This window comes from Miscanthus floridulus, chromosome 1, assembly GCF_019320115.1.
Source record: "Miscanthus floridulus cultivar M001 chromosome 1, ASM1932011v1, whole genome shotgun sequence".
NCBI classification, from domain to species: Eukaryota; Viridiplantae; Streptophyta; class Magnoliopsida; order Poales; family Poaceae; genus Miscanthus; species Miscanthus floridulus.
Genome location: NC_089580.1, coordinates 146,959,467 through 146,986,099, shown reverse-complemented (window position 1 = coordinate 146,986,099; position 26,633 = coordinate 146,959,467). Strand labels below are relative to the sequence as shown.

The following is a 26,633-nucleotide window of genomic DNA, read 5'->3' as shown; positions in this document are numbered from 1 at the left end:
GCTGTGGGATCTACCGGGACAGTGAGAGGACCCTGTTATAACTGTGATCAACCCGGCCATTTCTCGAGGTTTTGTCCGTACCCGCCCAAGAAGAAGAAGCAGACTTATAATGCTAGAGTGCACAATACAACAGTGGATGAAATTCCAGAGGGAGAGCCTGTCACTGCTGGTAAGTTTCCTGTCAACAAAAACCCTGCAGTTGTTCTATTTGATTCTGGATTATCGCATTCTTTTATGAGTCAAGCATTTGCACAAAAACATGGACAACTATGCACAGAATTGGGGTATGGGTACCGTATAAGTTCAGCAGGGGCTGATGTTTTGACCAACCGGATGGTTCGAGGGGCAACCCTTGAATTAGGTAGCAGGAAGTTCCGAGTGAACTTGATAGTCATGCCTGGGTTAGTTTTGGATGCCATTATAGGGATGAATTGGATGAAGGATTGGGGAGCAGTCATAGATACTGGAAGTCGAGTACTTACCCTTAAGGATCCCCTGGGTGAGGGTACTTTCCAAGTACCATTGCCTCAGAGAACAGACCTGATACGTGTTACATGTGCTACGGCAGTCATTCCTATTCATCAGATTCCGGTAGTGTGTGAATTTTCGGATGTATTCCCGGATGAGCTACCTGGTCTTCCGCCAGATAGGGAGATTGAGTTTGGAATTGAGTTAGTCCCCGGAATAGCTCCGATTTCAAGGAGACCCTATCGAATGCCTCCAGATGAACTAGCTGAGCTAAAGAAGCAATTAGAAGATTTGTCAAAAAAGGGGTTTATTCGGCCAAGCAAGTCTGAATGGGGATGTCCCGCTTTGTTTGTGAAGAAGAAGAAAGAGGGCATGTTGAGAATGTGCGTAGATTATAGGCCACTCAATGCTGTGACCATCAAGAATAAATATCCCTTGCCACATATTGATGTTCTGTTTGACCAATTATCCAAGGCCAAGGTGTTCTCAAAAATAGATTTGAGATCCGGTTATCATCAGATCAAGATTAGGCCTCAAGATATACCGAAAACTGCATTTTCCACCAGATACGGGTTGTATGAGTATCTTGTCATGTCTTTTGGCTTGACAAATGCTCCTGCATACTTTATGTTTTTGATGAATACAGTTTTCATGCCAGAATTGGATAAGTTTGTGGTAGTGTTCATCGATGACATTCTGGTGTACTCCGAGAACGAGAAAGATCATGAAGAGCATCTGAGAACTGTCTTGACCAGACTTAGAGATCATCAACTGTATGCGAAGTTTAGCAAATGCGAATTCTGGTTGAAGGAAGTTCCTTTCCTTGGTCACATTCTGTCAGAGAATGGAGTTTCAGTCGATCCAAGTAAGGTGCAAGAAGTTATGAATTGGAAAGCACCGACCACAGTTCCTGAGATTAGAAGTTTCTTAGGACTAGCGGGTTACTACCGTCGCTTTATACCAGATTTCTCAAAAATTGCCAAACCGATGACGAGTCTCCTACAGAAGGATCACAAGTTTGTGTGGACAGAGGAGTGTGAAGCAGCTTTCCACACTTTACGGAAACTGTTGACCACTGCTCCTGTTCTCGCACAACCCGATATCGAGAAACCATTTGATGTGTTTTGCGACGCATCAAAGACTGGATTGGGTTGTGTTCTTATGCAAGAAAGGAGAGTCATTGCTTATGCATCACGACAATTGAGAAAGCACAAGGTCAACTATCCAACACATGATCTTGAACTTGCTGTAGTTGTGCACGCCCTAAAAATTTGGAGACATTATCTACTTGGTAATGTGTGCAATATTTTCACGGATCACAAGAGTCTTAAGTACATCTTTACCCAACCAGAGCTAAACATGAGACAGCGTAGATGGTTGGAATTGATCAAGGATTACAACTTGAATGTGCAATATCATCCTGGAAAAGCCAATGTAGTGGCAGATGCTTTGAGCAGAAAGTCACATTACTTGAATGTGCAGCCATTACTTGAAGATGGGTTCGATCTAATGCATCCTGCTGTGTTATATAGTATTCAGATTAGTTGCTCTTTGGAAAGTAAGATAATAGAAGGCCAGAAAACCGACAAGGGGATATTCCACATCAAAGAGAAAATAAAAGAAAAGCTGTCTCAACACTTTAAAGTGGATGAACAGGGCGTATTGTGGTTTGACGACCGTCTTGTGGTTCCCAAGGATCGAGAGCTTAGAAATAAACTCATGGATGAAGCTCACCTTTCTAAACTATCTATCCATCCCGGAAGTAGTAAGATGTATCAAGAATTAAGATCTCGCTATTGGTGGACCAAAATGAAGAAAGAAATTACAGCATATGTTGCCAGATGTGACACATGTTATCGAGTGAAAGCCATTCACATGAAACCTGCCGATATGTTACAACCCTTATCAGTCCCTAGTTGGAAGTGGGACGATATCAGTATGGATTTTATCACGGGTTTGCCCACTACTCAAAAAGGACATGATTCGATTTGGGTAATTGTGGACCATCTTACCAAGACCGCTCATTTCTTGCCGGTCAAAACAGATCATCGACCACCTCAATATGCCGAGAAGTATATCGCAGAAATTGTGAGGTTGCATGGTATACCAAAGACCATAGTATCTGATCGAGGCTCACAGTTCACGGCTCACTTTTGGGAACATTTACACAAAGGTTTAGGAACTAGTTTGATTCGCAGTACCGCTTATCATCCTCAGATAGATGGTCAGACTGAACGAGTGAATGCTGTTTTGGAAGATATGTTAAGAGCCTGTGTATTATCTTCTAAGGGATCATGGGAGTCATGGTTACCATTAGCTGAGTTTTCTTATAATAATAGTTATCAAGAAAGCATCAAGATGGCCCCATTCGAAGCTTTATATGGCAGAAAATGTAGAACACCATTGAATTGGGTCGAGCCTGGTGATAGAAGATATTATGGCATTGACTTTGTAGAAGAAGCCGAGAAGAAAGTTCATATTATTCAGCAGAATATGAAAGCTGCCCAATCACGTCAGAAAAGCTATGTAGACAAAAGAAGAAGACCCCTTGCGTTTGAAGTTGGTGACTATGTTTATCTGAAAGTCACGCCAATGAAGAAGAAAAGGTTTGGAATCCGAAGAAAGCTTGCCGCAAGATTCGTAGGACCATACCAGATCTTGGAACAAAGAGGTCCGGTAGCCTACAAGTTAGAGTTACCTGAGACAATGAGTACCGTTTTCCCAGTTTTCCATGTATCACATCTCAAGAAATGTTTGCGTGTTCCAGAGGAAAGAATAGAACCTCGAGGTGTTCAACTCAAATCAGATTTGGTGTATCATGAACAGTCAGTCCGGGTGTTAGACACGAAGGAACGTGCTACTCGGAATAGTGTGGTGAAAACATACAAGATACAGTGGGATCATCATAATGAGGGAGATGCAACTTGGGAAACAGGAGAGTATCTACAAAAAGCTTATGAAGAATTTTATAACAAATGGTTCGTAACCCAAATCTCGGGACGAGATTTTTATAAGGGGGGAGGGCTGTAACACCCCGGTGTTATGCCTGCATTTAGGCACTACAAATCACGCATATCATGCATCATCAAGCATCCAAATCATACATGCTTAATCATGTGAATAACAATTGAAACATTACTTTGAAACATCTGAAACATGCGTGAAACCTGAATGTTGCATACACCTGTTTAAGAATTGTTTTGCCCTGAATTTTTCTTGCTAGGTTAGTAAAACATGTTTGGCTACTATTGTAGATCATCTAGCAATGGTTAGTTCAATTTTTGGAGCAATGTTTGTATTCAAATTAATTCAAAATTTGGCTTCAAAAATAAATTCCAAAAATTAGGGTTTTGAGCTAAACGTGGACTTTGATGTTACAATTCAAAATCTAGAAAGAATTTGGCTTTGGTCATAAAAGCAAAGTTGTAGAGAATTAAATTCTAAACAACTTTCATTTTTGGTACATTTTCAAAAGAGGTCATTTTCTTGCTCAAAATAATATTTGAAAGATGGTATTTAAAAATTCCTTGAAAATTTTATTTGGAAAAGGATTTTTTCCTCCTTCGCGGGCCGCCGCCTCGCTTCTAGCTCGTCTGCCGAAGCTGGCCCAGCGCGCCAGCGAAGCTTCCCCCGCGCCGCTCCAACCCAACCTCACCTCTGCCTCAGCCAGCCAGCCGGGCCGGCCAGGCCGAGCGGCAGTGGGCTGGCCCCTGCTAGGCCGCCGCGCTCCCCTTTCGCTCGGACCGCGCGGGCCAGATGCGGCCATGGGCCAGCTGTTCCCCACGGGCCGGCCCAGTATTGCTTAAATGAATTGTTTTCATTTATTCTTTATTATTTAAAATCTGAAATGGTTTGAAAAATGTTTGGGTGCTCAAATTTGCTCCAAATTTGTTGAAACAAATTTTGCTAGGTTCCTTATCACCAGATCTACTTGGGAAAATTATTGCATGTCATTTTTGGGATACTTTTCTGTAGGATTTTATTTAATCATGGATATTGCTGATAATCATTGGTTATCATTATCTGCTTAATCACTTGTTTATTCTAGTCTAGGTGCAAATCTAGTCGACAGGTTAATAATAATTAACTTGGCAATAATGCTTTTCGAAAAGTTCTTGAAATGCTAAAAATGCTTCTTTCTGCAAATGAGTCAGCTACCCTACTATAAAGCCCTTCATAATCCTTGGTGTCATTTATTTTCGGTTATGTCGGGTAAGTCTGGCTGAGTACCTTCTCGTACTCAGGGTTTTATTCCCACTTGTTGCAGATGGGCAGATGTATTACGGCTACTGTATCAACTGCCTTTATCCTGCGATGGGTGATGCTTAGGACCATGGGCATGGTCATTCCTTACGTCTCATCTGATGCTTTTGTTGGAGATGATCATTCGCTGGCACTATATTTAAACTCCGCGTGAGTGTGTGTGTGGTTTGAACAAATGACTTCCGCTACTTTTATTCGAACTGGTTTGTAATAACTATGTTGAAACTCTGATGTATCTGAGATTGTGAACTTTTATGTAATATGTGATGGTGACCGCTAAACTTATTACGATCTTGGTTGGAATGGAAGTTGGTTTGAAATCCTTCGTGATTTCACGGACTACCGGGTTATGCGGGCTTAAGTTTGCTAAATCGTCTGCTCTGGCGGATGATTTTCTTACTTAATTTCGTATAATTGGTCGGTTCTGTTACATGGATGCACTAGATGCTTGAGGGCCAGTGGTATAGTGTTGACTATGACATATTTGCCGCCCAGCTTGGCTTCTCAGAGGATGATCTCCAGAGGGATAGGATCCACACCGAGCAGGTGTTGCCTCCTAAGCAGCTCACCTACATGTACCCTCCAGGTGGTGAGAGAGGAGCTATGGGGAAGGTTCTAGGTCTTCACCCCACTTACAGATACCTGGACAGGATGTTCAGGAAGACTATTGACTGCAAGGGTGGAGATAAGGGCAACATTGCAGATTACTCCAGGAACCTACTCCACAGGATGGCACCTGATGCTCGGCCATTCAGCGTGTTTGACTTTATTTGGTCCGAGATCAGGAGTGTGGGAGAGAGGCCCCTCAAGGGTTGTGGTTTTGCTCTCTATATCATGTATATGATTGAGCAGGTGATAGAGCACACATTCGAGTATGACAAGATTCATAAGGCCCTGAAGATTGTTGTAGATCTGCCTGAGATAGGGTTACCTCCAGCAGGACCAGGAGCAGCAGTAGCAGCACCAGAGGCAGATGCACCTAGGAGTGGTGCACCAGCAGGAGCTTCACCTCCACCATGTGCTCCTTCACGCTCTTCTTCATGTCGTGGCAGTCCTCCCTCGCCTATCTGCAGGCTCTTCAGCTCCATATTTGGGATGTACCGGGACATCTAGACCCGGCAGCAGAAGGAGAGGGAGGCTAGGAGGAAGGATACTCAAACCTTGAAGCAAATTGCTTCTAGGCTTGAGCTTGATCCTCCTAGGTCTCCACTATCAGATGAGGCAATTAGTGAGCCTGAGACTAAGGAGTAGTAGTAGGCCAGATATGATAGAGAGTATGTTGAGTTCATTCAGCGACAGCAGCAGCAGGCACCTGAGCACCCTGACACTACCACTTCAGGCTCATATGCCTACTCACTCTCAGCCACGTCCTAGCACTGTAGACGACTATGCTTCTGATTGGTAGAGTGACCTCACTGGTGGTGGTGGCTACTACGGATCTGGTGGCTATGACCCATCTGGTGCGGGTGGTTCTTGTCCAGCCGGTGTTGCACGCTTAGATGACGAGGATGCTGGTGATGATGATGATGAGTGATCTCAGCTTTCAGTGACAGCTTGTAGCCCCTTTGTCCTTAGTATGTCATTGTTGGACCTTTGTGGTGATAGATGACAAAAGGGGAGAGAGACTGATTAAAGCTTCAGGATAGTTTCATTTGCTTATCTTTGTACCTGAAGATATGTACTGCAGGCTGTAGTTTCTTGTTTTTGAGCTTCATTGATGTATCTTGGATTTGAGATAGATTGTATCATGTGAGAGATGAGACTTACTTATGCTTTATCTATGTATCTCTTGAGACATGATCTTTATTTATACATCAGTGGTTTCTGGACTTGAGAAAATGTGTAATGAGTGCTATGTGTGAATTACATGTGTTGTATTTATTTTCATAAGGACCATGCATGCTAGAATAAAAATATTTGATGCGATGCCTTTATATTTATTCTTGTGTGATATATCATGTCATATGCATCACGGTTTTACTTTGTCACACACACATGCACCCCACGGATGCAATGATTTAGGGGGAGTCTCCTATATGTTTTAGTATGTGTAATTGACATTTGAGGTCATTTTTGTGAATTCTACTCATAAGCACATATTAAGGGGGAGCCTCTCATAAATCATTGAACCCAAAAGCTTAAATGTTTATATCCTTGTGTAAGCTTTAATCAAGTTGTCATCAATCACCAAAAAGGGGGAGTTTGAAAGTGCATCTAGCCCTTTAGTGGATTTTGGATGATTGAATGACAATGTGATTAAAGGACTAACCCGTTTGCTAAGTGTGAACAGGAAATAGGTTATCTCACAGGTACTTAATGAAAGCCAAAAATGATGTGTTGTTGTGTAAACAATCTAGTTTAAGCACAAGACAACAATGCAAATGGAATTCATGCAAAGGCTTAATTATTGTGGGATTTCCATGTACTATGTGAAAGCAAGCTTATAAGAATTAATTAATGAGACATAAGGGATTGCATATGGATTGGTCTCATATTTGAAGCTTGCTAAATTGAAATGAAAAAGATAACAATACATGAATGGATGATTCAACACAAGATGTGAATTGATGGCTTGAGATGGTGAAGATAGCAAGGAAAGGCTTTGAGGTACTAAGCAAGGGTGAAGGGCAAGCGATGGCTTGGCGGCCGAAGAATCTAGCTAGGGTGAAGAAGGAAGTACTTGCATTTAGTTGAGGTACTAATCAAGCTATGATGTTCATGTTTATGTGAAGGATCAAATCACTATTGGAGTGTTTGATGGAAGTGACTTGATACATTTGGGATTATTCAAATTTGATAAATGGAATCAAGTCACATGCTCAAGATGGCTATGCTCAAGTGAAAAGATCAATATCAATATGTTAGCACCCTTACTTGATGAAGATTGAAAGGGACGACATCAATTCAAAAGAGATCAACTCAAGTGGTATAAATTCATTTTTCCTTTTATCTTGAGTATTAATAGGTATGCCATACTATTAAGAGGGATGCATCATGTTGATAGATAATGTTTCATAAGTGCTCAAGTCAACCCATGTGAGTTTTGAGTATTTGAGCGACAAAATAGCTAACTTTATCTTTGCTGGTCTGGCAATACTGGACGTGTCCGGTATTGATATCGGACGTGTCTGGTATTTACCCAGCAGTGCTAAAACTTTTGTTCTCGGGTTGGTTCGTCGGGAGTTCCGATGGTCGAGAGTCCCGGCATGGGTCGGGAGTTCCGACGTCTCGCACTTCAACTGACTTGGAGGGTTCACTGACCTGGTCATACCGGTCGTGTCCGGTATTCATACCGGACGTGTCCGGTATGGCTGACCAGAGGCCAACGGCTAGTTTTCAAAAGCCTTGAGGGTCGGGAGTTCCGGCATGCGTCGGGAGTTCCGACACCTCACTAACTTCAACTCAGTTACATGGTTTTCAAAATTGCTGAGGGTCGGGAGTTCCGATGTGAGTCGGGAGTTCCGACGGTCAAGAGTTCCGGCATTCATCGGGAGTTCCGACGCCTCACAACTTCACTGTAACTTAGTTACCGTTGGCGCAGTGTAAGTCATACCGGACGTGTCCGGTATTGCAACAGCTATAAAACGGCTAGTTTTTCTAAGGGGGCTATAAATACCCCCAAGCCTCCACCTTTAGAGGCTGCTGATCTTGCTGATACACACACACGTTTTGAGCCTTGCCAACTCTCCCAACCCTCTCTTAGTGAGTGATTGATCATATTTGCCAAATCTAATTATGGGTTGAGTGAAATTCAAAAAGAGGGCAATCCAACCACTTGAGCACTTGTGCATATTGTCAATCTTGTGATTTGTATTTGTTACTCTTGGACTCTTTGGTCCTAGACGGTTAGGCGTCGCCGAAGAGCACCCGAGAGATTATGATGTGCCTCGAAAAGTTTGTAACGGTCGATTCCGCCGCCTCGGAATCATCTAGTGGAAGGAGGAAAAGGAGTTGGAAAAGACTCTGGCTAGAGTGACCTTCGTGGTACCCTCTAGGGCTGGCCTTCGTTGGGTCGCCCGTAGCCCCCTCAATGGAGAATAGGACTCGAACGAGTCTGAACTTCGGTAAAACAAATATCATGTCTCAATTTGCATTTCATTTGATATTTGTGTTGCTCTAGCTCTTGTGTAGGTTCTCTATGTTTATTGATATCTCTAGTAGGTACCTGCAGTTTGGTTTGAAGATAGAAATCGAAAGAAGCAAGTCCGGGGCTGTTCTGCAGAAACCGTGCATACCGGACACGTCCGGTATTAGAGCTCAGTGCTGAATTTATTTGATCCTTGCGCTAATTGTTGTGTTGCAGAATTGTGGCTCCTAGATTTATTTAGTATCTTTTACATACTCTATGGCTAACTTGCGAGGGGTGGTATTACTCTTATTTGGAGTTTCCATTTTGGAAACTCCCTTTACTAATTGTTTCCGTATTTAAAGGTGTTAATTTTTGGAAACGTCTATTCACCCCCCCTCTAGGCGGCATCCTAGGTCATTTCACCTCTCACAGCAACAGAAGGGAGCAGGTCCTGATGGCACCTCCTTTGCTTAGTCTCGCACAGCACGGAGCAAGCAGGTGTTAAATATCCCCTCCCTAGTCCTTTGGTAAAAAGAAATCTAGTTAATCTGAGAATAGAAAATAGGATTGATAGTTGATTCAAGTGATGATGCATTCTTGCTTTTGGATATCCATAGATCTGGACCGCAAATATTGTCTTTTTATGTTCAGATTTGATCTTTCCTTCAGTTTGGCTAATGGACAAGAGGACCAAGATCTTGATTTATGCAGCTGCAGCTCATGTGCTGCTTTCCATTATAACAATTGTTGTTAGGTCAAGGAAAAGGAAAAGGAGTGAACGCAGACAGTGCATTAGCTATGGTCCAATGAAAGAAATAGATAGAATGAGAATTGATTATCTGAACAATATAACTTGGAAGAATGATACAACCTGTGTTAACATGCTTAGGCTTAGAAGAGAGTCATTCTTCCATTATTGTCAACTGTTTGGAGATCGTGGCTTACTTGAAGACACTATACATATGTGTGTTGAACAACAGGTAGCAATGTTTTTAAATACAGTGGGACACAACCTTAGGAATAGATTAGTGGCCACTAATTTTGGTAGATCTGGTAAAACTGTTAGTCGTTATTTCCACTTGGTCCTCCACGCGGTGGGTGAGTTAAGAGCAGAATATATAAGGCCACCTTCACAGGAGAACCCAACCAAAATAGCAGGGGATCCAAGGTGGGATCCCTACTTTAAGGTGTGAATTTCATCCCTAACTGAATTTTAGTTTGATATTTTTTGTTGTTACCTTTGTTTCATGTGTTGTATTGCTTAAAAAATATGATTGCATTGGAGCTATCGATGACACACATGTACAAGGACTGGGCAAAACATCATCAGGTTTCAAGAAGACACATTTGAACTCTTGTGCCAAAGCTTTGAATGACCATTTCAAGTGCAGGAGGACTGGGGAGTAGATTAGTAACCATCTTAGAACAAAGAAGAGGAAGTATGTGAGGATCAACAAACTCAGGAGTTTGAGTGGTGCTCTTTGGGATGAAGTCAACTATGTCATTTCTCTTGATCATGAGCATTATACAAGCTATATTACGGTACCCTTGCTGCCATAATTTTTATTTCAATATTGTCTTCTAGTTTTCACTCTAGTTGGTCTAATAGTTTGTCCATATATTGCAAGGATTATAAATCTGATGCGGAATTCTTCAACAATCCTATTGAGCACTATGGTGATATGGCCACTATCGGTGCTACCGTGGCCACAGGGAAGTATGCAAAGGGATCAAATGAGCCTCTAGCTACTGGAATTGGTGAAAATGAACAAGGTGAAGATGTTGGGGATGGTGAAACTGTTGTTGTTGCTGCTGATGGAGCGACGTCTTCAGTTACCAGGCCTAACAAAAGAGCAAAGACAACTGAAAGAGAGAGGAAAGATGATGGACTAATACAGGCAACGAAAGAAGTTGGGGAAAGAATCTCTTGTGCTATAGAGAAGGCTGAAATGCCTGATGAACTTCCTGAAGGTCTGTATGATGCTGTTTGTAGTCTTCCAGACTTTGATGACACCCATTTATCATTTTACCATGACCATCTTGTTGACCGTCTAAGCAAAGCTAGAGCCTTTTGTTCTCTGTCGTTATCTCACAAGCTGAACTGGGCTGCAAAGTTCATTACCGAGTACTTCCCTGAAAACTGAAGATATGGATGTTTGCCTTTGTTGCACACAAGTACTGCTACAGCTCTTTTGCTGATACCCCATAGACAATGCACTGCGGGTTAATCTATATATTTGTAGCAGACGTGCTTATAACCCATCAAACATTGCACTCTTGGGTTATTATATATTTTGTATGTAATGAGAGGAAGTTCTAAAGCCTGCTAATTGTCTACGCGTGTAATTTCTGTTCGGATAATGCATATGTTTATCAAGATGTCATGCGTTTTGTATATGTGTTGCAGCTGTTGCGCATGTTTGAAGAGGTAACCTCACCAATTTAGGTAGGTGGTGATTGCAGCTCCCTTGTCCATCCTTGTTCATCCAACTAAATAAAAAAATGACTCATCCCGTCTAACACATATCCATCAAACCAAATAAAAAAATAGTTTGTCCCATCCGTCTAACCAAACAGATAATATAGATACCAATATCCAGATATCCATAGATATCTATATCCAATTCACCCTTATTGAAGAACCAAACACACCCTACATCGACACGGTTGGAGCAAAGCTAGGAGTAGTGGGAATGTAGGATGGAGCGTCGATCCGCAGCCAAAACGGACTGCGAGAACAGGGAAGGAGTCGCCATGGGTTCTTTCTTTTCAGGCAGGGGCACCTCAATAAAAAACAAGGCATCCGCGTCTGCTGCATCCATGTCCAGGAAAAGTGCCCATTTGACTCGCTTTCCACGGGACAAAGCTGGGCCTTCAGATCCAACCCCGCGCCATGCTGCATGAGCAGGCGGGCAAGCAATAATGGCACCAACCATGTGGCAGGCAGGCAAATGGCCATGCTCCTACACTCAGCAGCAGGAGAACCACGGCGCAGACCCCGTTCGCTTGTGTGAAATTTGACCGAAACTGACTGAAAACACTGGTGTGACTGAATTGTTGTAAAAAAAAACACTGTTTTAGCTGAAAAAATAAGCCGAATAAATCGAATATGAGGTAAGCCGAACATTACCAGAGAAATGAAATCGTCAGATGACCACAGCACAGCCTCCTTTCACTTTCACTTTCACTTCAATTCACACTTCACACCCCCTTTTCTTGCACCGACAAAGCTTAACCGGTCGGCCACAGCCTTCCTCGACCACTGATCTTGGCTTATACGAACAGTATTTTTCATATCCCAACAAATCAATATAAGTATCAGCATAAGTCAAATTTCAGCGAAGCGAACACTTGTTTGTGAGACTAAAACACTATTTATTCGATGAAAAGTACTGCTAGGCTATAACAAGTCGGTATCGTGAGAATGATATCTGTGATAATAATGGGAATGACACTCTATACAGTCAGCAAGCAGCATCCTATCGTCATACCTCAAATACAAACAAGAGCTATATGTTTTCATTTTTATTTCAGATTCGAAATAAATCCACATGCACCTCGGAATGGGCTTTCAAGGAAATTAAAAACAACATATGCCAAAGAATGTTATGTGCTTTCGTAGTTTCAGAACACCAACTTTTCCTATGCAAAAATATGCAAACATATGTGCTTTCGTAGTTTAAGAACACCAACTTTTCCTATGCAAAAGTATGCAAACAAACAATCTCAACTAGGGATGGCAGCGGATAGGATAAGGTGCGGGTGAAACAAATAGCCACTCACGACAAATTGTCTAACGGGTAGAATTTCATACCCACACCCGTACCTGCACACATGAGTTGGATTATCGCTAAAATAGATAAAATTCCTCATATTTCGAGCACTAACGAGCGCACAGGGTAGAATCTTATACCCATACCCACACCCGCGGGTGAAAATTTGTGCCCACACATACACCTATCAGACACAATACCACAGGTACAATTACCATCCCTAGCCAGCAAGGCGAGGCAAGGCAAGGCAAGCCAAAGCTGTCTAGGAACCAAGCGCGTCCGCAGTCTCCGAAGCAGTGAAGGTCGGGAGCGGCACAGGGATCAGCGACATCGTGGATCGATGGTGGGGGGTGGGGGTGGGGGGGGGGGGGGGGGGGGAGGAGGAGGAGGCCACAAGGCGAGCCTGTTCGTTTGGTCGTAAACGATCGTAAATTTCCAGTTAGAACAATATTTTTATCTCACACCAAACCAGCCAGCAGTAATAATCCATGATCGTATACGATCGTATCAGCACCAGCCGAACAGGTGCTGCGCAGATCAATGATGAGGTGTGGGCCTCGTCCTCCTCCCACCGCTAGGCATGGCTAAGAGGGAGAGGAGAGAGACGGAGGATAGAAGGGGCTCTTTACCCATCGGCACCACTTTTAGCTCATGTTAGCTTGATCTCATTGACTAATGAACTAATCATTACTTTGATATGAATTAACTGTTAGCCCTGCCTTTTAACCAGTCCGTCTGGATCCCATTCAACTAGCCGCTAACCGTTAGCCGTAGTGAAGAGATCCAAACAGAGCCTTATGTTAACACACAATGTTACGGAGAAACTTAACCACATGTGAGATACACAAAAGAAAAGACAAATGACTACATACCATTTGTCCTTAGAAAAGGTTAAAGACTCTTTGTCTCCTTTCGAATGAGCCTTATTGTAATTTTTCCATGAAATTCTGTATCTTCATATAATTATCCATGATCTACTGTATGTATTTTTTTTTCATAAATTTTTAAAATGCATAAAGTGAACGCTCGTGCAAAATTTTAAATGAGTGTACGTTGAGGCGATGCTCAACCTGGCTACACTGCAGACTGCACAGTGCACACAGCAGTTCGTCACTTCATGGCTTCATGGTTGCTTAATTAACTCGCTCGGAAGTTGCAAGCCTGCTGAAGAAATGGAAGTATTGTGTTAGTTTCTGTGGACTGTGATGTGCACGGAGAAATAATGCTGCTTGCTGTGTCTGCTGCCCGGTGTGCACGAGGACGACGTGGGCCGGCCCAACAAACGGACAATCGCAATCGTCGAATGGGTCCGGTATAGGGCGAAAAGCAAAGGATATAATTTTTATTGTATAATACGAAAAAAATATATAAGTGACGTTATGTGCATCAATTTGAATTTATATATTTCGTTATAAAAAAGTACTCCTATTTGAAAACACAATTACAGTATAGCTTCCAGGAGGCTACATTCTAAGGTAAGTCTAATTATATCATTTCCTTTGATATATCTAAACTCAAGTAGGTTTGAATTATGGCAACCCAAAATGTCACTTATCTGTGACTATAGGGGGCATCATTCATAACTAGAAAATCAATACACCATGGAAACAATTTTTAAAGCAGATATAATTGTACAATTTCTAAACACTGAACATACAACATTATAAAATATACAATATTGACCTTTCTAAGAAAATTATTTGTATTTTTTAATAGTGGCATTTTTTGAATCGCAGTCAAGCATTCGTACATACTCACATCTATAAAAAACACGTACATACTCTCCCTATGAATAGCTTCGAAAGATTGAGTCAATGTATTTCGAGATTGAAAAAATCACCATAAACTCCTGGTTCTCAAGCACCTCTATAATGTACAGGTACACACTCTTCCTATGAATACATTTCGAACGATTGAGTCGATATATCTCGAGATCGAAAAAGTTACCACTCCTGGTTCTCAAGGGCATAATGCCTGCAACACTACCACTTAAAGTAGTTTCGTTGAAATTCTAAAAAAAAATAAAAGTGTGAGCACCCACGTTTGAGCTATACTCGGTCTCTAAATAGAGGTTGTAGTTGATAAATAAGTTTCGATACAATCATGACATGCTCAAAGATTATTAATTTACTTAGTCCCATGGATGTTCTTCAAATTAAATTTAATTACGGCTAGCCCAGACAACCTAGCTCGAGCTCTTTACGCAGTTGGGGCACCTTCCTTTCTCCGCAAGTCATACAACATAAACGAGTGAGACTAGGGCCCTGTTAGGCAAAGCTCCCAAAGCTGATTCTCTGCTGAATCGGGCAAGAGCTCTACCAAACAATTTTTTTTCAGAGAAAAGTGATTCTCTGTTGATTTCGTGAAGTGATTCTCTGAAATGAACTAAGAGGCTGAGAGCTGAAAATATAGCTTCTCCTGATTCTGTGAAGTGATCTCCATCGTGATTTTGAATAAAGAATCAAATAGAATTACTTTCAGCCACAAAATCAATTCTCTCAGAGCTTCCATAGAGATTCAAGATAGCTCTACCAAACAAACCCTATATCAATCACTATAAGAGCTTGTTTGGATACCAAAACCTAATAGTCCTCGAGCACTAAACATTTTAATAGTCCTCGAGCACTAAACATTCAGGATCAGATAGATTCAGGTTGCACTAAACATTTTAATATCTTTTCATTCGAAATAGGTATGTATGATTTGATGGACTATATACCCATTCAAATTTTAATACACGATTGGCATGGTTTGATTGCATTTCTTTTGCCTTACAATACACTGTCCAAAATAAACAAAGCATGATAAAAAAAGATGTTAGTTCTAATAAGCTGAAAATAAAAATCACAAAAAACGATATTAGTTCAAACAAGGAACTGAAAAACCACGTTTGTATCTAATTATTATTTTTATGAATATTTTGAACAAAAATACCATATTTGCATGCTGACTAATTATTTTTCTAAGTTTTTGAATTTTGAAGCTTTAATGCAGTTTTTATATGTAGAGATGTAGGGTCCTGTTTCATGAAAGATTTCTTTTGAAAGTCATATGTGATTTTATGAAAAATTCTTTTTGAAAGTCATTGTAGCTAATACATGTGAAGGTAAAAAAGTCAGGGGAGAAAAGAAGACGAAAATGATTAAGCGGCACGGCAGCTGCCGATCAGATCTCCACCGTCCTTCGTCGTCGACGACCCCTCTCTCGATCTCTCAAATCGACAAAATCTGCGAACTCCTTTCCAGCCTCTCCTCTCCCCAACCACCGCCACCGCGCGCGAGATCACAAGCCTCCACACCCGTGACCACCGGCGCCGCTGCGGCGTCCGGAGCAGGCGGCGAGCGTCGTGCACAGGGTTACGGTAGGCTCGGCTCGCCGGGGCGGACGAGATGAGCGGGCACGACTCCAAGTACTTCTCCACCACCAAGAAGGGGGAGATCCCCGAGCTCAAGGAGGAGCTCAACTCCCAGTACAAGGTCTCCGCCCTCACTCGCTTTACCTTGTTCTCCTCCTGTGCCCTGCAGCGCCTGTCGATTGGTTCGCGCGTGGATCCAGATCCGGGCAGCGACGTTGTTGGGGCTTCAGGCGCGTCTACTCCTAGATCTACGGGTCTCGGCTGCTTTTCTCGTGGGGTTTGGTCGTGTTGTGGGATGGATTTTGCGCCGGAAGTGCACATTTCTGTCTTATGTTGGTTAGCGAATGAGCTGGAATCTGCAGAATTCAGTGCTGGATCGGGGTGTTTAAGCTGCGTTAGACCTGTTCGGACTGAAACGGGTCTGAATTGGAGCATATGAATGGATTGAACTCTGGTCCTTCTGAAACTTGACTCTGAGGACTAGTAGGGACAAGCTTTGAATCATCTCATTCTTTCATCCTATGCCAAGATGAATTAACAGGGAGTTAAGCTGTTGACCATTGATCAATTCCTTTCAGTTAGTGTAGAAGTTGCGAAATGCATGCTTATGGAATTTAGTGCAGTTCATTACCTCTGCTATGTTCAGATATATTATTTTTATCCCCACATATACATGATTAGCAAACACATTCATATATAATAATATGTTCTAATTGCTTCCATGTTCCAATATATTCTCATGTTGTAAACTGCGAATGCTTTAGAACTAAACCTTGTTTCTCAGTGTTTTTTTTAGTTATTGATCTATATGCTATTGTGCGTAGTTGCGGTCGTGTGAAATATTTACACAGTAAGGCGTTCTAGTTTTATCTCACTGATTTTCCATGATGTAAGAACAGTACGTGCTACACCTTTTTGCTTTGGTGTTTAGTGAATTTATGCTCCTTTTACAGCCCCGTCGTGATGCCGAAAAGTTGTCTCCCTGACTCCCTGTTTATCTACTTGTCCTTTTTGGCTACACATCGAAGAGTTTCACATATACTATAAATGATGTGTATGTCTAAAAGAAACATTGAAAACACATGCAAGAGAGAGGCACACACAACACACCTGTCACTGTGTCATAGGATTAGTTGGTTTATGATAAATCATAAAATTAATCTTTCCAATTTATGTACACTTAGGCTGTATTGTTGAAATTTATGGGGGAGAAGTGTACTATGTAATGTGGTAGTTGGACCATCTACACTTTTGGTCGAATTAAGTACTACATAATTGTGGTGATGTTAAATTATAGTTCCTGCTGCGAAAGGAAACCAATTTAGAACTATTACTTACATTGCTGCGAAGGGCGGGCCTGGTGCAAGCGGTAGAGTCTTACCGCCTGTGACTGGAAGGTCCCGGGTTCGAGTCGCGGTCTCCTCACATTGCACAGGCAAGGGTAAGGCTTGCCACTGACACCCTTCCCCAAACCCGCACAGAGCGGGAGCTCTCTGCACTGGGTACACCCCTTTCTGTATTTCCAGTTTTCCTGATATCTGACCTTTTCCGAAATGTGGCTTGCAGGACAAGAGAAAAGATGCTGTCAAGAAAGTGATTGCTGCTATGACTGTAGGAAAAGATGTCTCATCATTGTTCACTGATGTTGTGAACTGCATGCAGACCGAGAACTTGGAGCTCAAGAAACTAGTATACTTGTATCTCATCAACTATGCTAAAAGTCAACCTGATCTTGCCATTCTTGCTGTGAACACATTTGTTAAGGTAAGAAAGTCTAGCCATACTTGCAATTAACATTTGTGCAGGAAAAGAAGATTACTGTATGCAAAATATAGGACCTATCGATATCATATAATCAGAGACACGACACCTTCTGCAGGATTCACAAGACCCAAACCCATTGATTCGTGCTTTGGCTGTTAGGACAATGGGTTGTATCCGTGTGGACAAAATCACAGAGTATCTCTGTGATCCACTTCAAAGATGCCTCAAGGTCTTTCTTCGTTCTTCTAGAACATTGTTGAATCAAGCTGATCCCTCTTCCATCTAATGATCTAATTGACATTATATGTAAATTGTTCCCTCAGGATGACGATCCCTATGTACGGAAGACTGCAGCTATTTGCGTTGCTAAACTTTATGATATAAACGCTGAGCTAGTAGAGGACAGAGGATTTCTGGAGGCCCTTAAGGACTTAATATCTGACAATAATCCTATGGTTGTTGCAAATGCTGTTGCTGCGCTGGCAGAGATTCAAGATAGTAGTGTTCGGCCAATCTTTGAGATCAGCAGCCATACACTGTCAAAGCTTCTGACAGCTCTGAATGAATGCACAGAGTACGCCGCGCTCCTTGGCTATATTTTGTTTTGAATATCTTGGTAATTTACCTAAATCAAGCCCTTTAACATTTTGTTAATCAGGTGGGGTCAAGTCTTCATTTTGGATTCTTTGTCAAGATACAAAGCAGCTGATGCCAGGGAAGCTGAAAACATAGTGGAACGAGTTACACCCCGTCTCCAACATGCAAATTGTGCAGTTGTTCTTTCTGCTGTTAAGGTACATTATTATCTGATTCGTATCTGCGGGAATATCATAAAGTTTAGGCCTTGTGCAGTTTTGTTTATGTGCTTCTTCAGTAACTGTAATTTACTATGACTACTTGACTAGCGAGGTCTATATAGATGAGCTTCTCAGTCCTCATGAGTCATCACTGCATTGTAGCATGGACTGTAGGCTTGTTTCTTGGTTTGACATTAATTCGTATCATGATGAACTATTGGAACCAATGAACCCTTGCCATGGATTTATTTTTTGTTTCTTGACCTTTCAAGTCAATAGGACTACTGGTAGAGTGTCATTAGACTATTTTTTTTCTATAAGAGCTGTCATTACTCATTAGACTAGTTGATGTCATGTACTCCCTCCATTCCAAATTGTAAGATGTTTTGACTTTTCTAGATACATTTCTTTTTTACTATGTATATGTCTAGATACGTAGTAAAAGAAAGCAATGTATCTAGAAAAGCCAAAATGTCTTATAATTTGGAACGAAGGGAGTAGCTTCTAACAAAGCACCATTTTCTTTTCTTTTTTTCCAATTTTTACTGCTTTTGTTGGCTCTTTCTTTTTAAAATCTTAGCCTATTTGTTATTCTGTTCTGTACCAGATGGGAGCTTTTATTAATGTTTTTTTTTCTGTGTGATTTTAGATAATCCTTCTACAAATGGAGCTCATTACAAGCACGGATGTAGTCAGGAATCTCTGTAAGAAAATGGCTCCCCCTCTTGTGACTCTTTTGTCAGCAGAGCCTGAAATTCAGTATGTAGCCTTGAGGAACATTAATCTGATAGTTCAAAAGAGGCCTACAATACTCGCTCATGAGATTAAGGTGACATTTTTTTAGCTCTTATTCATCAATCATATCAGTGTGTTCCACTAACTGAATAGTGCATTTGTCTATAGGTTTTCTTTTGCAAGTACAATGACCCTATATATGTTAAGATGGAAAAACTGGAGATTATGATAAAGCTTGCCTCAGATCGAAATATAGACCAGGTACAGAATCAAATATTTTTGTTGTATGCTACTGTTGTAGCTCATGTTTGATTGAAGTCAAAGATTATTTTCAGCTACAGTTTAATTTATTATTTTTATTTGCGACCTCATACAATAGAGAAGTACCGAAATTGACAAGAGAAATCATTCCAGGGACAGTGTTTAAATACCTAGACTTTGAAATTCAATTGCTAAATCTGTCAAACATGTTTATATTATGAGATACTTAAGAGTTCTGTTGGTTCCGGGTGACTTCTCTCTGAGTTCTGTTGGTACCGGGTGACTTCTCTCTGTTCAAGTGTTGACAGAGCTTCTTGTAGGTGCTCTTGGAATTTAAGGAGTATGCCACAGAGGTTGATGTTGACTTTGTGCGGAAAGCTGTTCGTGCGATTGGGAGATGTGCAATTAAATTGGAGAGAGCTGCTGAAAGGTGCATCAGCGTTTTGCTTGAGCTGATTAAGATAAAAGTTAATTATGTTGTTCAGGAAGCTATAATTGTTATCAAAGATATCTTCAGACGCTACCCTAACACGTGAGTTGCTTCTGCATTAATTTGTTGTATATTTTGGATTTATCAAACTATAAGAACTCCCTTTCTGTTCTGTACAAGAAATGGTTTGTGTATGTAATAACTGTTTTGTTCTTACTGAATTTACAGGTATGAGTCTATCATCGCTACACTTTGTGAAAGTCTGGACACTTTAGATGAACCAGAAGCTAAGGTCTTAGTCAATGCACACATCTTAGTAATTTATTGTATTTTTGTTAGGATACTTATTTTATTTTTGTTCACTTACGTGTCTTCATTTTTCTAGGCATCCATGATTTGGATAATTGGAGAATATGCTGAAAGAATTGACAATGCTGATGAACTTCTTGAGAGCTTCTTGGAAACATTCCCTGAAGAACCAGCATTAGTTCAACTGCAGCTGCTAACCGCTACTGTTAAATTGTTCCTTAAGAAGCCAACTGAGGGGCCACAACAGATGATACAGGTTGCTATTCAGATGCTTACTTGTTTACTTATCTTTGCAATGTTGTTTAGACTTTAGAGATCTTTGAGTTCATGACAGCTTTCCACTTGGTTCAAGCCTTCAAAGTGTCTGAATATTTACCTATTTGGTATCATGGGCTCTCAGCCTTGCATGGATGACATGTTGATGTCTTGAGAGCACTGTTAATAATGGTGATTGTTGTTGCAAGTAGTTGCTTCGTCCTATAGTTCCTTGCTTCTAAATGTTGGTTCATCCTCAATATTGTGATCAGCAATCTTGTTCAACGCCAGTTCACTGCTAATTTGCATAACTATTGCCTGTAGGCTGTTCTCAATAATGCAACAGTTGAAACAGATAATCCTGATTTGAGGGACAGAGCTTACATATACTGGCGACTTCTTTCCTACTGATCCTGAGGTATTGCATGTCTCAACTTTTCAACTGATGATTTATTAAATATCCACCCAACGATTGAGCTGTGTTTGGCTTTCCGCAGGCTGCAAAAGATGTTGTTTTGGCGGAGAAACCTGTGATCAGTGATGACTCCAACCAGCTTGACTCATCACTTCTTGATGAGCTGCTAGCAAACATTTCTACCCTTTCATCAGTTTATCATAAGCCCCCAGAATCATTTGTCAGCCGTGTTAAGGCAGCTCCTAGGGCTGATGATGAGGAGTTTGGTGATACAGCTGAAACAGGGTATTCAGAGTCCCCATCCCAGGGAGTTGATGGGGCATCACCTTCCTCTAGTGCTGGTACTTCTTCTAATGTACCTGTGAAACAGCCGGCAGCTGCATCCCCACCTCCAGCTGCAATGCCAGACCTTTTAGGTGATCTGATGGGTATGGACAATGCTATTGTCCCTGTTGATGAACCTGCAGCACCTTCCGGGTAAGCAAAGTTTTGTCCCCCCCCCCCCCCCCCTCCCCCTCCCCCCTCCCCTGATTTGTACCCTGGTACTTATCAATTTTGTGTATCGTGTACAAGTAATTGACCATATTGATATCTCATTCTTTACTTTCGCAGCCCTCCTCTACCTGTCTTACTGCCTTCGACTACAGGCCAAGGGCTGCAGATTAGTGCACAACTAACGCGGCGTGATGGCCAGATATACTATGATATATCTTTCGAGAATGGCACCCAGGGTGTCCTAGATGGATTTATGATTCAGTTTAACAAGAACACATTTGGTCTTGCTGCTGGTGAAGCACTTCAGGTTCCACAGTGATTATATTCAATAAGTACACCAACTTTTTTGTTTGAGTTTCATGGACTGAGCTTGATGTTTTTCTGTGATTAAGGTTACTCCACTGCAACCAGGCCAATCAACAAGGACACTTCTACAAATGATCCCGTTCCAGAATATCAGCCCTGGTGCACCAAACTCGCTATTACAGGTTGCTGTGAAAAATAATCAGCAGCCGGTGTGGTACTTCAATGACAAAATTCCACTGCATGTTTTCTTTGGTGAAGATGGAAAAATGGAGCGAGCTGGTTTTCTTGAGGTAAAAAGTGCAATCATGTTCATGTGGTTTTCCTGTTTCTTTTTCTTGTTTGGGCAGTGAAGGCGAGTGATTGTGCATTGCTCACAGTACTAGTTGATTTAAGTCACTCAACAGTTGATTACCGATGTTTGGTTTTTTCGATATGAAGTTTGAAGTGATTTTATCTGACTGCAGGCCTGGAAATCTTTACCTGATGACAACGAATTTACAAAAGAATTCCCGGGCTCTGTCATCAGCAGCATAGATGCTACTGTTGAGCGCCTTGCAGCATCAAATGTGTTCTTTATAGCCAAGCGGAAAAATGCAAACATGGATGTTCTGTATCTGTCCACGAAGATGCCCCGCGGAATCCCCTTCCTTATAGAGGTTACAGCCGCGGTTGGTGTTCCTGGTGTGAAGTGTGCAGTCAAAACTCCAAACAGGGAGATGATTCCTCTCTTCTTTGACGCTATGGAGGCTCTTACCAAGTGACGACAAAGTTAATGGATCGGTGGTTCTACAAAATTTGATCAGATCGATGAGCTGCTATAGGTGTTTGGACGCGGCATATTTTTTTCACGGAAGCTGGTGTGAATTGTAGTTGTTTTTGTATTAGGTTACAATATTTAAACTGCTAGTTTCCTGGTTCCAAAGTTTTTCGCCAGAAATACTGGAGACCTTACCTCGCGTAATTTGTACATCTTACCTGTTTTGGACCTGGAAATTTTCATCTTGTTATGCATAGCATATGAAATGTGACTAGTTTTCTACATGGCTAATGTAACAGATATACAATATTGTTTGCTTCACCCATGACTGACTACTGCTGCCTTTTCTTCTGTAGTGACCAATTAAGAGCGGTTGGGTAAGAATGTAAAGGCCACTCAATTCTTGCCTTAGCATTAATTAAACATCCAAGTAGCGTCTTAATATCCTTCCTAATGGATAGAAATATAGATTTTGCTGGAGTGTGGAAACATATAGAGAACATTTTTTTTAATGACAATTCAAATGAGTTTAATTAAAAGAGCCTCTTGTTTTTCATACAAATCAGATATCATTAATCTTATATGCTTTTAATGTATAATATTTTTTTTACACATACGTAACTAAAGATAGAACTTATATTTTCGATGGAGGTGGTAACAGTGGCGGAGCCAGGATTTCACAGCTAGGTATTCCGTGTACAAAAAAAAAAAAAATCGATGCAAATGTGCAATAGTAATAATCAAAGTACAAGATCTGAACATAGTAGCATAGTGCCATTGTCTATAATAATTAAGAAAGATTACAAAACGAAAGATTACAAAACATTAAAAGCTCAAAACTACTAAAATTGAACTCTAGATCCTCTTTTTGGAATTCATTAATGATGTCATCATCTTTCACTTGACTGAAGAATTCTCTCTCAATAAATATGACCAAGCAATTGTTCAAAATATTCATCACCCATTTTATTTCTTTGCTTGTTCTCTACATAATTCATGGTGGAAAACACTCTCCCAACACTAGCAGTGGCTATAGAAAGAATTAGCACCAACTGAAGAAGCTTGTAGACAACATAATACTGCTCATGTCTTTTTGTGCTAACAAGCATGACTGAAAGCTCGCGTAGGTTCTTTAAATTTTTAAACCTTTCGTCTCTACGCACCTAAGAAATGTACACATTGAGCTGATATGCAAGTTGGGAAACTGGGAGCGGCGGCCAGGAAAACGATGCGACCCTTTTTTGTTTGGTGGGTTGCTCGCTGCTTTCTGTCTGTTGGGCTTTGGGGCTTTGGTCCAGTCGTCCAGATTTGCAAATGTAGCAAATATACAAGCGTATACATGTATATGTATTTGTGTTTGTTTGCAGAATCTTGGGTATTCATGGCATACAGGGGAATACCCCTGGCCGCCCATGGGTGGTAAGAGCATCTCAAGGGTAAAAGCCTTCTCAATCCTTTTTTTTTAGTAAAATTGGAAAAAAATCCTTCTCCAACGACTCCGGATCCATCCTGATCTTTTGGCAATCGGCCCTCGCACCGTCGTACGTTTCCTTCCCCGCGTGATTTTATTTTCGTCGCGTCGTCATTTTGGAGCCGCTTCTCCCTTCGCGCCATCTTCTGCCGCCGTCCAGAGGAGGATTTCGTGGCCGCCGACGTTGTCTGGAGGGGGATTTTGTGGCCGCCGGGCAGACAAGTGCACTGCATACTTTGGAGATGCATGGCATTGTTTGTACACACACAAAAAAAAAATCCGATCCGAATATGACAACTGATGTGAGGAGAAAAAAAAAGCTCAAACATTGGACAATGCAAACCTATCGCTGCGAAGCTGAAAAGAAACCCATAGAAACCCATGCCGCTGCTTGTGTCGCCGTGCGAGCGTGCATCCCTACTATCCCGTGCGCATCCGAGCCGGCATCCCTCTTGGCGACGTTGGCTGCTGCTGCCTCGCCGTCGCCGTGGCCGACCGCAACGCCTGGTCGAGCACGACAGCGCGCGTGACACGAGACACCGGCGCGCCGCCGTCCAGCACCCGCTGGTACGCGTTGTCGCCCTCCACGTCCCCACCGTCGAACGCGAGGCGCACGAGGCGCTGTACGTCCCGCGACGTCAGCTCGTGTTGGTCGGCGAGCGCCTCGAACCCCGACAGCAGCAGCGTCCCGTCGCTCGGCCCGCCCTCCCGCGCGATGGCACCGCCGTACGGCCGCGCCGAGAACTGGGCGCCGTCTTCGTCGTCGCTGATGAGGGCGGACGGGTCCTGGTCATGCCGCCAGTCGCCGCCGTCCGACCAGCAGCCGCGCTCCCAGGACTCCTCGTCGAGCTCCAGGTCGCTCCCCGTCTCCTCCTCGGGCTCGAGCGAGTCGACGAACTCGACGCCGCCGAGCTGAGCCCACTCCTCCGCGTATCTCGCCCGGACGCGCGCGGCCGCCTCCCTTACCGCCGGTGCAACCTCCGGTCTCAGCGTCGGGTGGTCTATCCTGGCCATCAGGTCCTCGAACGCGCGGTCGACCGCCGCCGCGCGCAGCTCGCCGACGGGGACGCGGCACGCCACGTCCTCCATTGTGTCCACCTCGTTGTCGTTGACGTCGCCTCCGGAGCGGTACCTCTGCTCGACGATGAGCCGGAAAGTGGCCGCTGCCTCTGACGCGGCCGCCGGGATTACGGCCAGGGATACCGTCTTGTTGTCTTGTGCGAGCAGTACGAGCTTCTCCGCCGCCATCATGTCGTCGTAGCTCACGAGTCACGACAGCCTAGCGCTGTAGCTTAGATTTGGCGTTGCTCGACCACCTAGGGTTATTGGAACCGTTGGCTGGTTGATCTCTGCACTAATAAGTTCGGCGGATACTGGTAGGTTGTGTTGATCAAGGTTCCTGTAACCGTGATCTAACTTAGCATTCCAGGCCCTGGGTGCTTGTTTCAGGCCATATAAAGCCTTTGACAGTTTTCAGTACTTTGCCTGAATGCTTTGAACTCTGAAAACCAGGTGGTTGCTGTACATATACCTCCTCCTGCAGCTCACCATTCAGAAAAGCAGATTTGACATCCATGTGATGTACCTCCCATTTTCCATTGGCAGCAAGGGCTAGCATGAGTCTCACTGTCTCAAGCCTAGCTACAGGAGCAAAAACCTCCTCATAATCCACCCCAAACTTTTGAGCATATCCTTTTGCAACGAGCCTTGCCTTGTGCTTGACAATATTGCCCTGTGGATCCCTTTTCACCTTGAAGATCCATTTCAAACCTATTGCTTTGTGACCCTTTGGTAAATTTGCATAGCACCAAGTGTTATTCTCCTGAATTGACTTCAGCTCACTGTTCATTGCATCAACCCAACACTGTTCCACTAGAGCTTCCTCCACTCCCACTGGCTCATTAGCTGCTAACAGGCATACCCCACTATATTCATAATCTTCCAATTCTTCAGTTGTATCAAAGATGTCATTCAGTGTTCTGAACCTCAAAGGTCCACCATAGGTTTCTTCTGAATGTTGACTTGGTGGGGTTGCATAGTTCATAGCTGGTGCTGCATTTGAGCCTGAAGTATTTGGGGAGTCAGGTGGTTGGTTGAGTCCCACACTACTCCCTTGACCTGCTGAAAGATCACCCCCTGCAGCTGCAGCTAGACTGCCTGCAGTGTCTGCATTTTCAGCATCAGCTTCTATTGTCGGATTTTGGTCAGTTAAGTCATAGTGAACAACAAAAGTGTCTGTCTCTTGCTGGTCTGTGTTGCAGCTTGTGTTGTCCCAATTCCAAGGCTTATTTTCTTCAAATATGACTTCCCTACTCACCACCAACCTGTTGGTGGAAGGATCAAACAGTCTATAGCCTTTAGTGCCTGATTCATAGCCTATGAATACCATCTTGCTAGATCTGTCAGACAATTTGCTAATTCCAGGACCAACCAGCTTCACATTTGCCACACAACCAAAAATCTTCAAGTGACTCACTTTAGGCTTCTTCCCATGCCAAGCTTCATATGGAGTTTTACTGTTTAGGGCCTTGGTAGGTGACCTGTTCAGTAAATAGACAGCAGTTCTCACTGCTTCTCCCCAAAATACTGATGGAACCTTCATGGTTTTCAACAAGCACCTGGCCATCTCAACCACTGATTGATTTCTCCTCTCCACAACCCCATTTTGCTGTGGTGTGTATGGGGCTGTGGTGTAGTGCTTGATCCCACC

At 42.6% G+C, this 26,633-nt stretch overlaps 2 protein-coding genes and 1 long non-coding RNA gene across 3 annotated transcripts; 2 read left to right on the top strand and 1 right to left on the bottom strand.

Annotated features, from left to right (window-relative positions):
* Positions 1-10,195: 10,195 nt before the first annotated feature.
* On the top strand, positions 10,196-11,195 carry LOC136497249 (uncharacterized). The gene is made up of 2 exons (XR_010769258.1): positions 10,196-10,342; positions 10,429-11,195. It is a non-coding gene; the product is annotated as an uncharacterized lncRNA (long non-coding RNA).
* Positions 11,196-15,741: 4,546 nt separating this feature from the next.
* LOC136497241 (beta-adaptin-like protein C) lies at positions 15,742-22,777 on the top strand. Its single transcript, XM_066493035.1, is given in 16 exon segments — positions 15,742-16,049; positions 17,495-17,692; positions 17,808-17,921; positions 18,016-18,266; positions 18,351-18,486; positions 19,139-19,318; positions 19,393-19,485; positions 19,806-20,017; positions 20,144-20,207; positions 20,301-20,480; positions 20,804-20,884; positions 20,886-20,897; positions 20,977-21,371; positions 21,507-21,696; positions 21,782-21,985; positions 22,160-22,777. Coding segments are annotated over 16 exon segments (2,694 nt in total). The 5' UTR covers positions 15,742-15,962; the 3' UTR covers positions 22,457-22,777.
* A 1,550-nt stretch (positions 22,778-24,327) lies between these two features.
* LOC136497231 (uncharacterized) lies at positions 24,328-25,174 on the bottom strand. The gene has a single exon (XM_066493025.1). It carries the CDS (start codon positions 25,172-25,174, stop codon positions 24,344-24,346), a length of 831 nt encoding a protein of 276 aa, XP_066349122.1. The 3' UTR covers positions 24,328-24,343.
* Between the last annotated feature and the right edge of the window lie 1,459 nt (positions 25,175-26,633).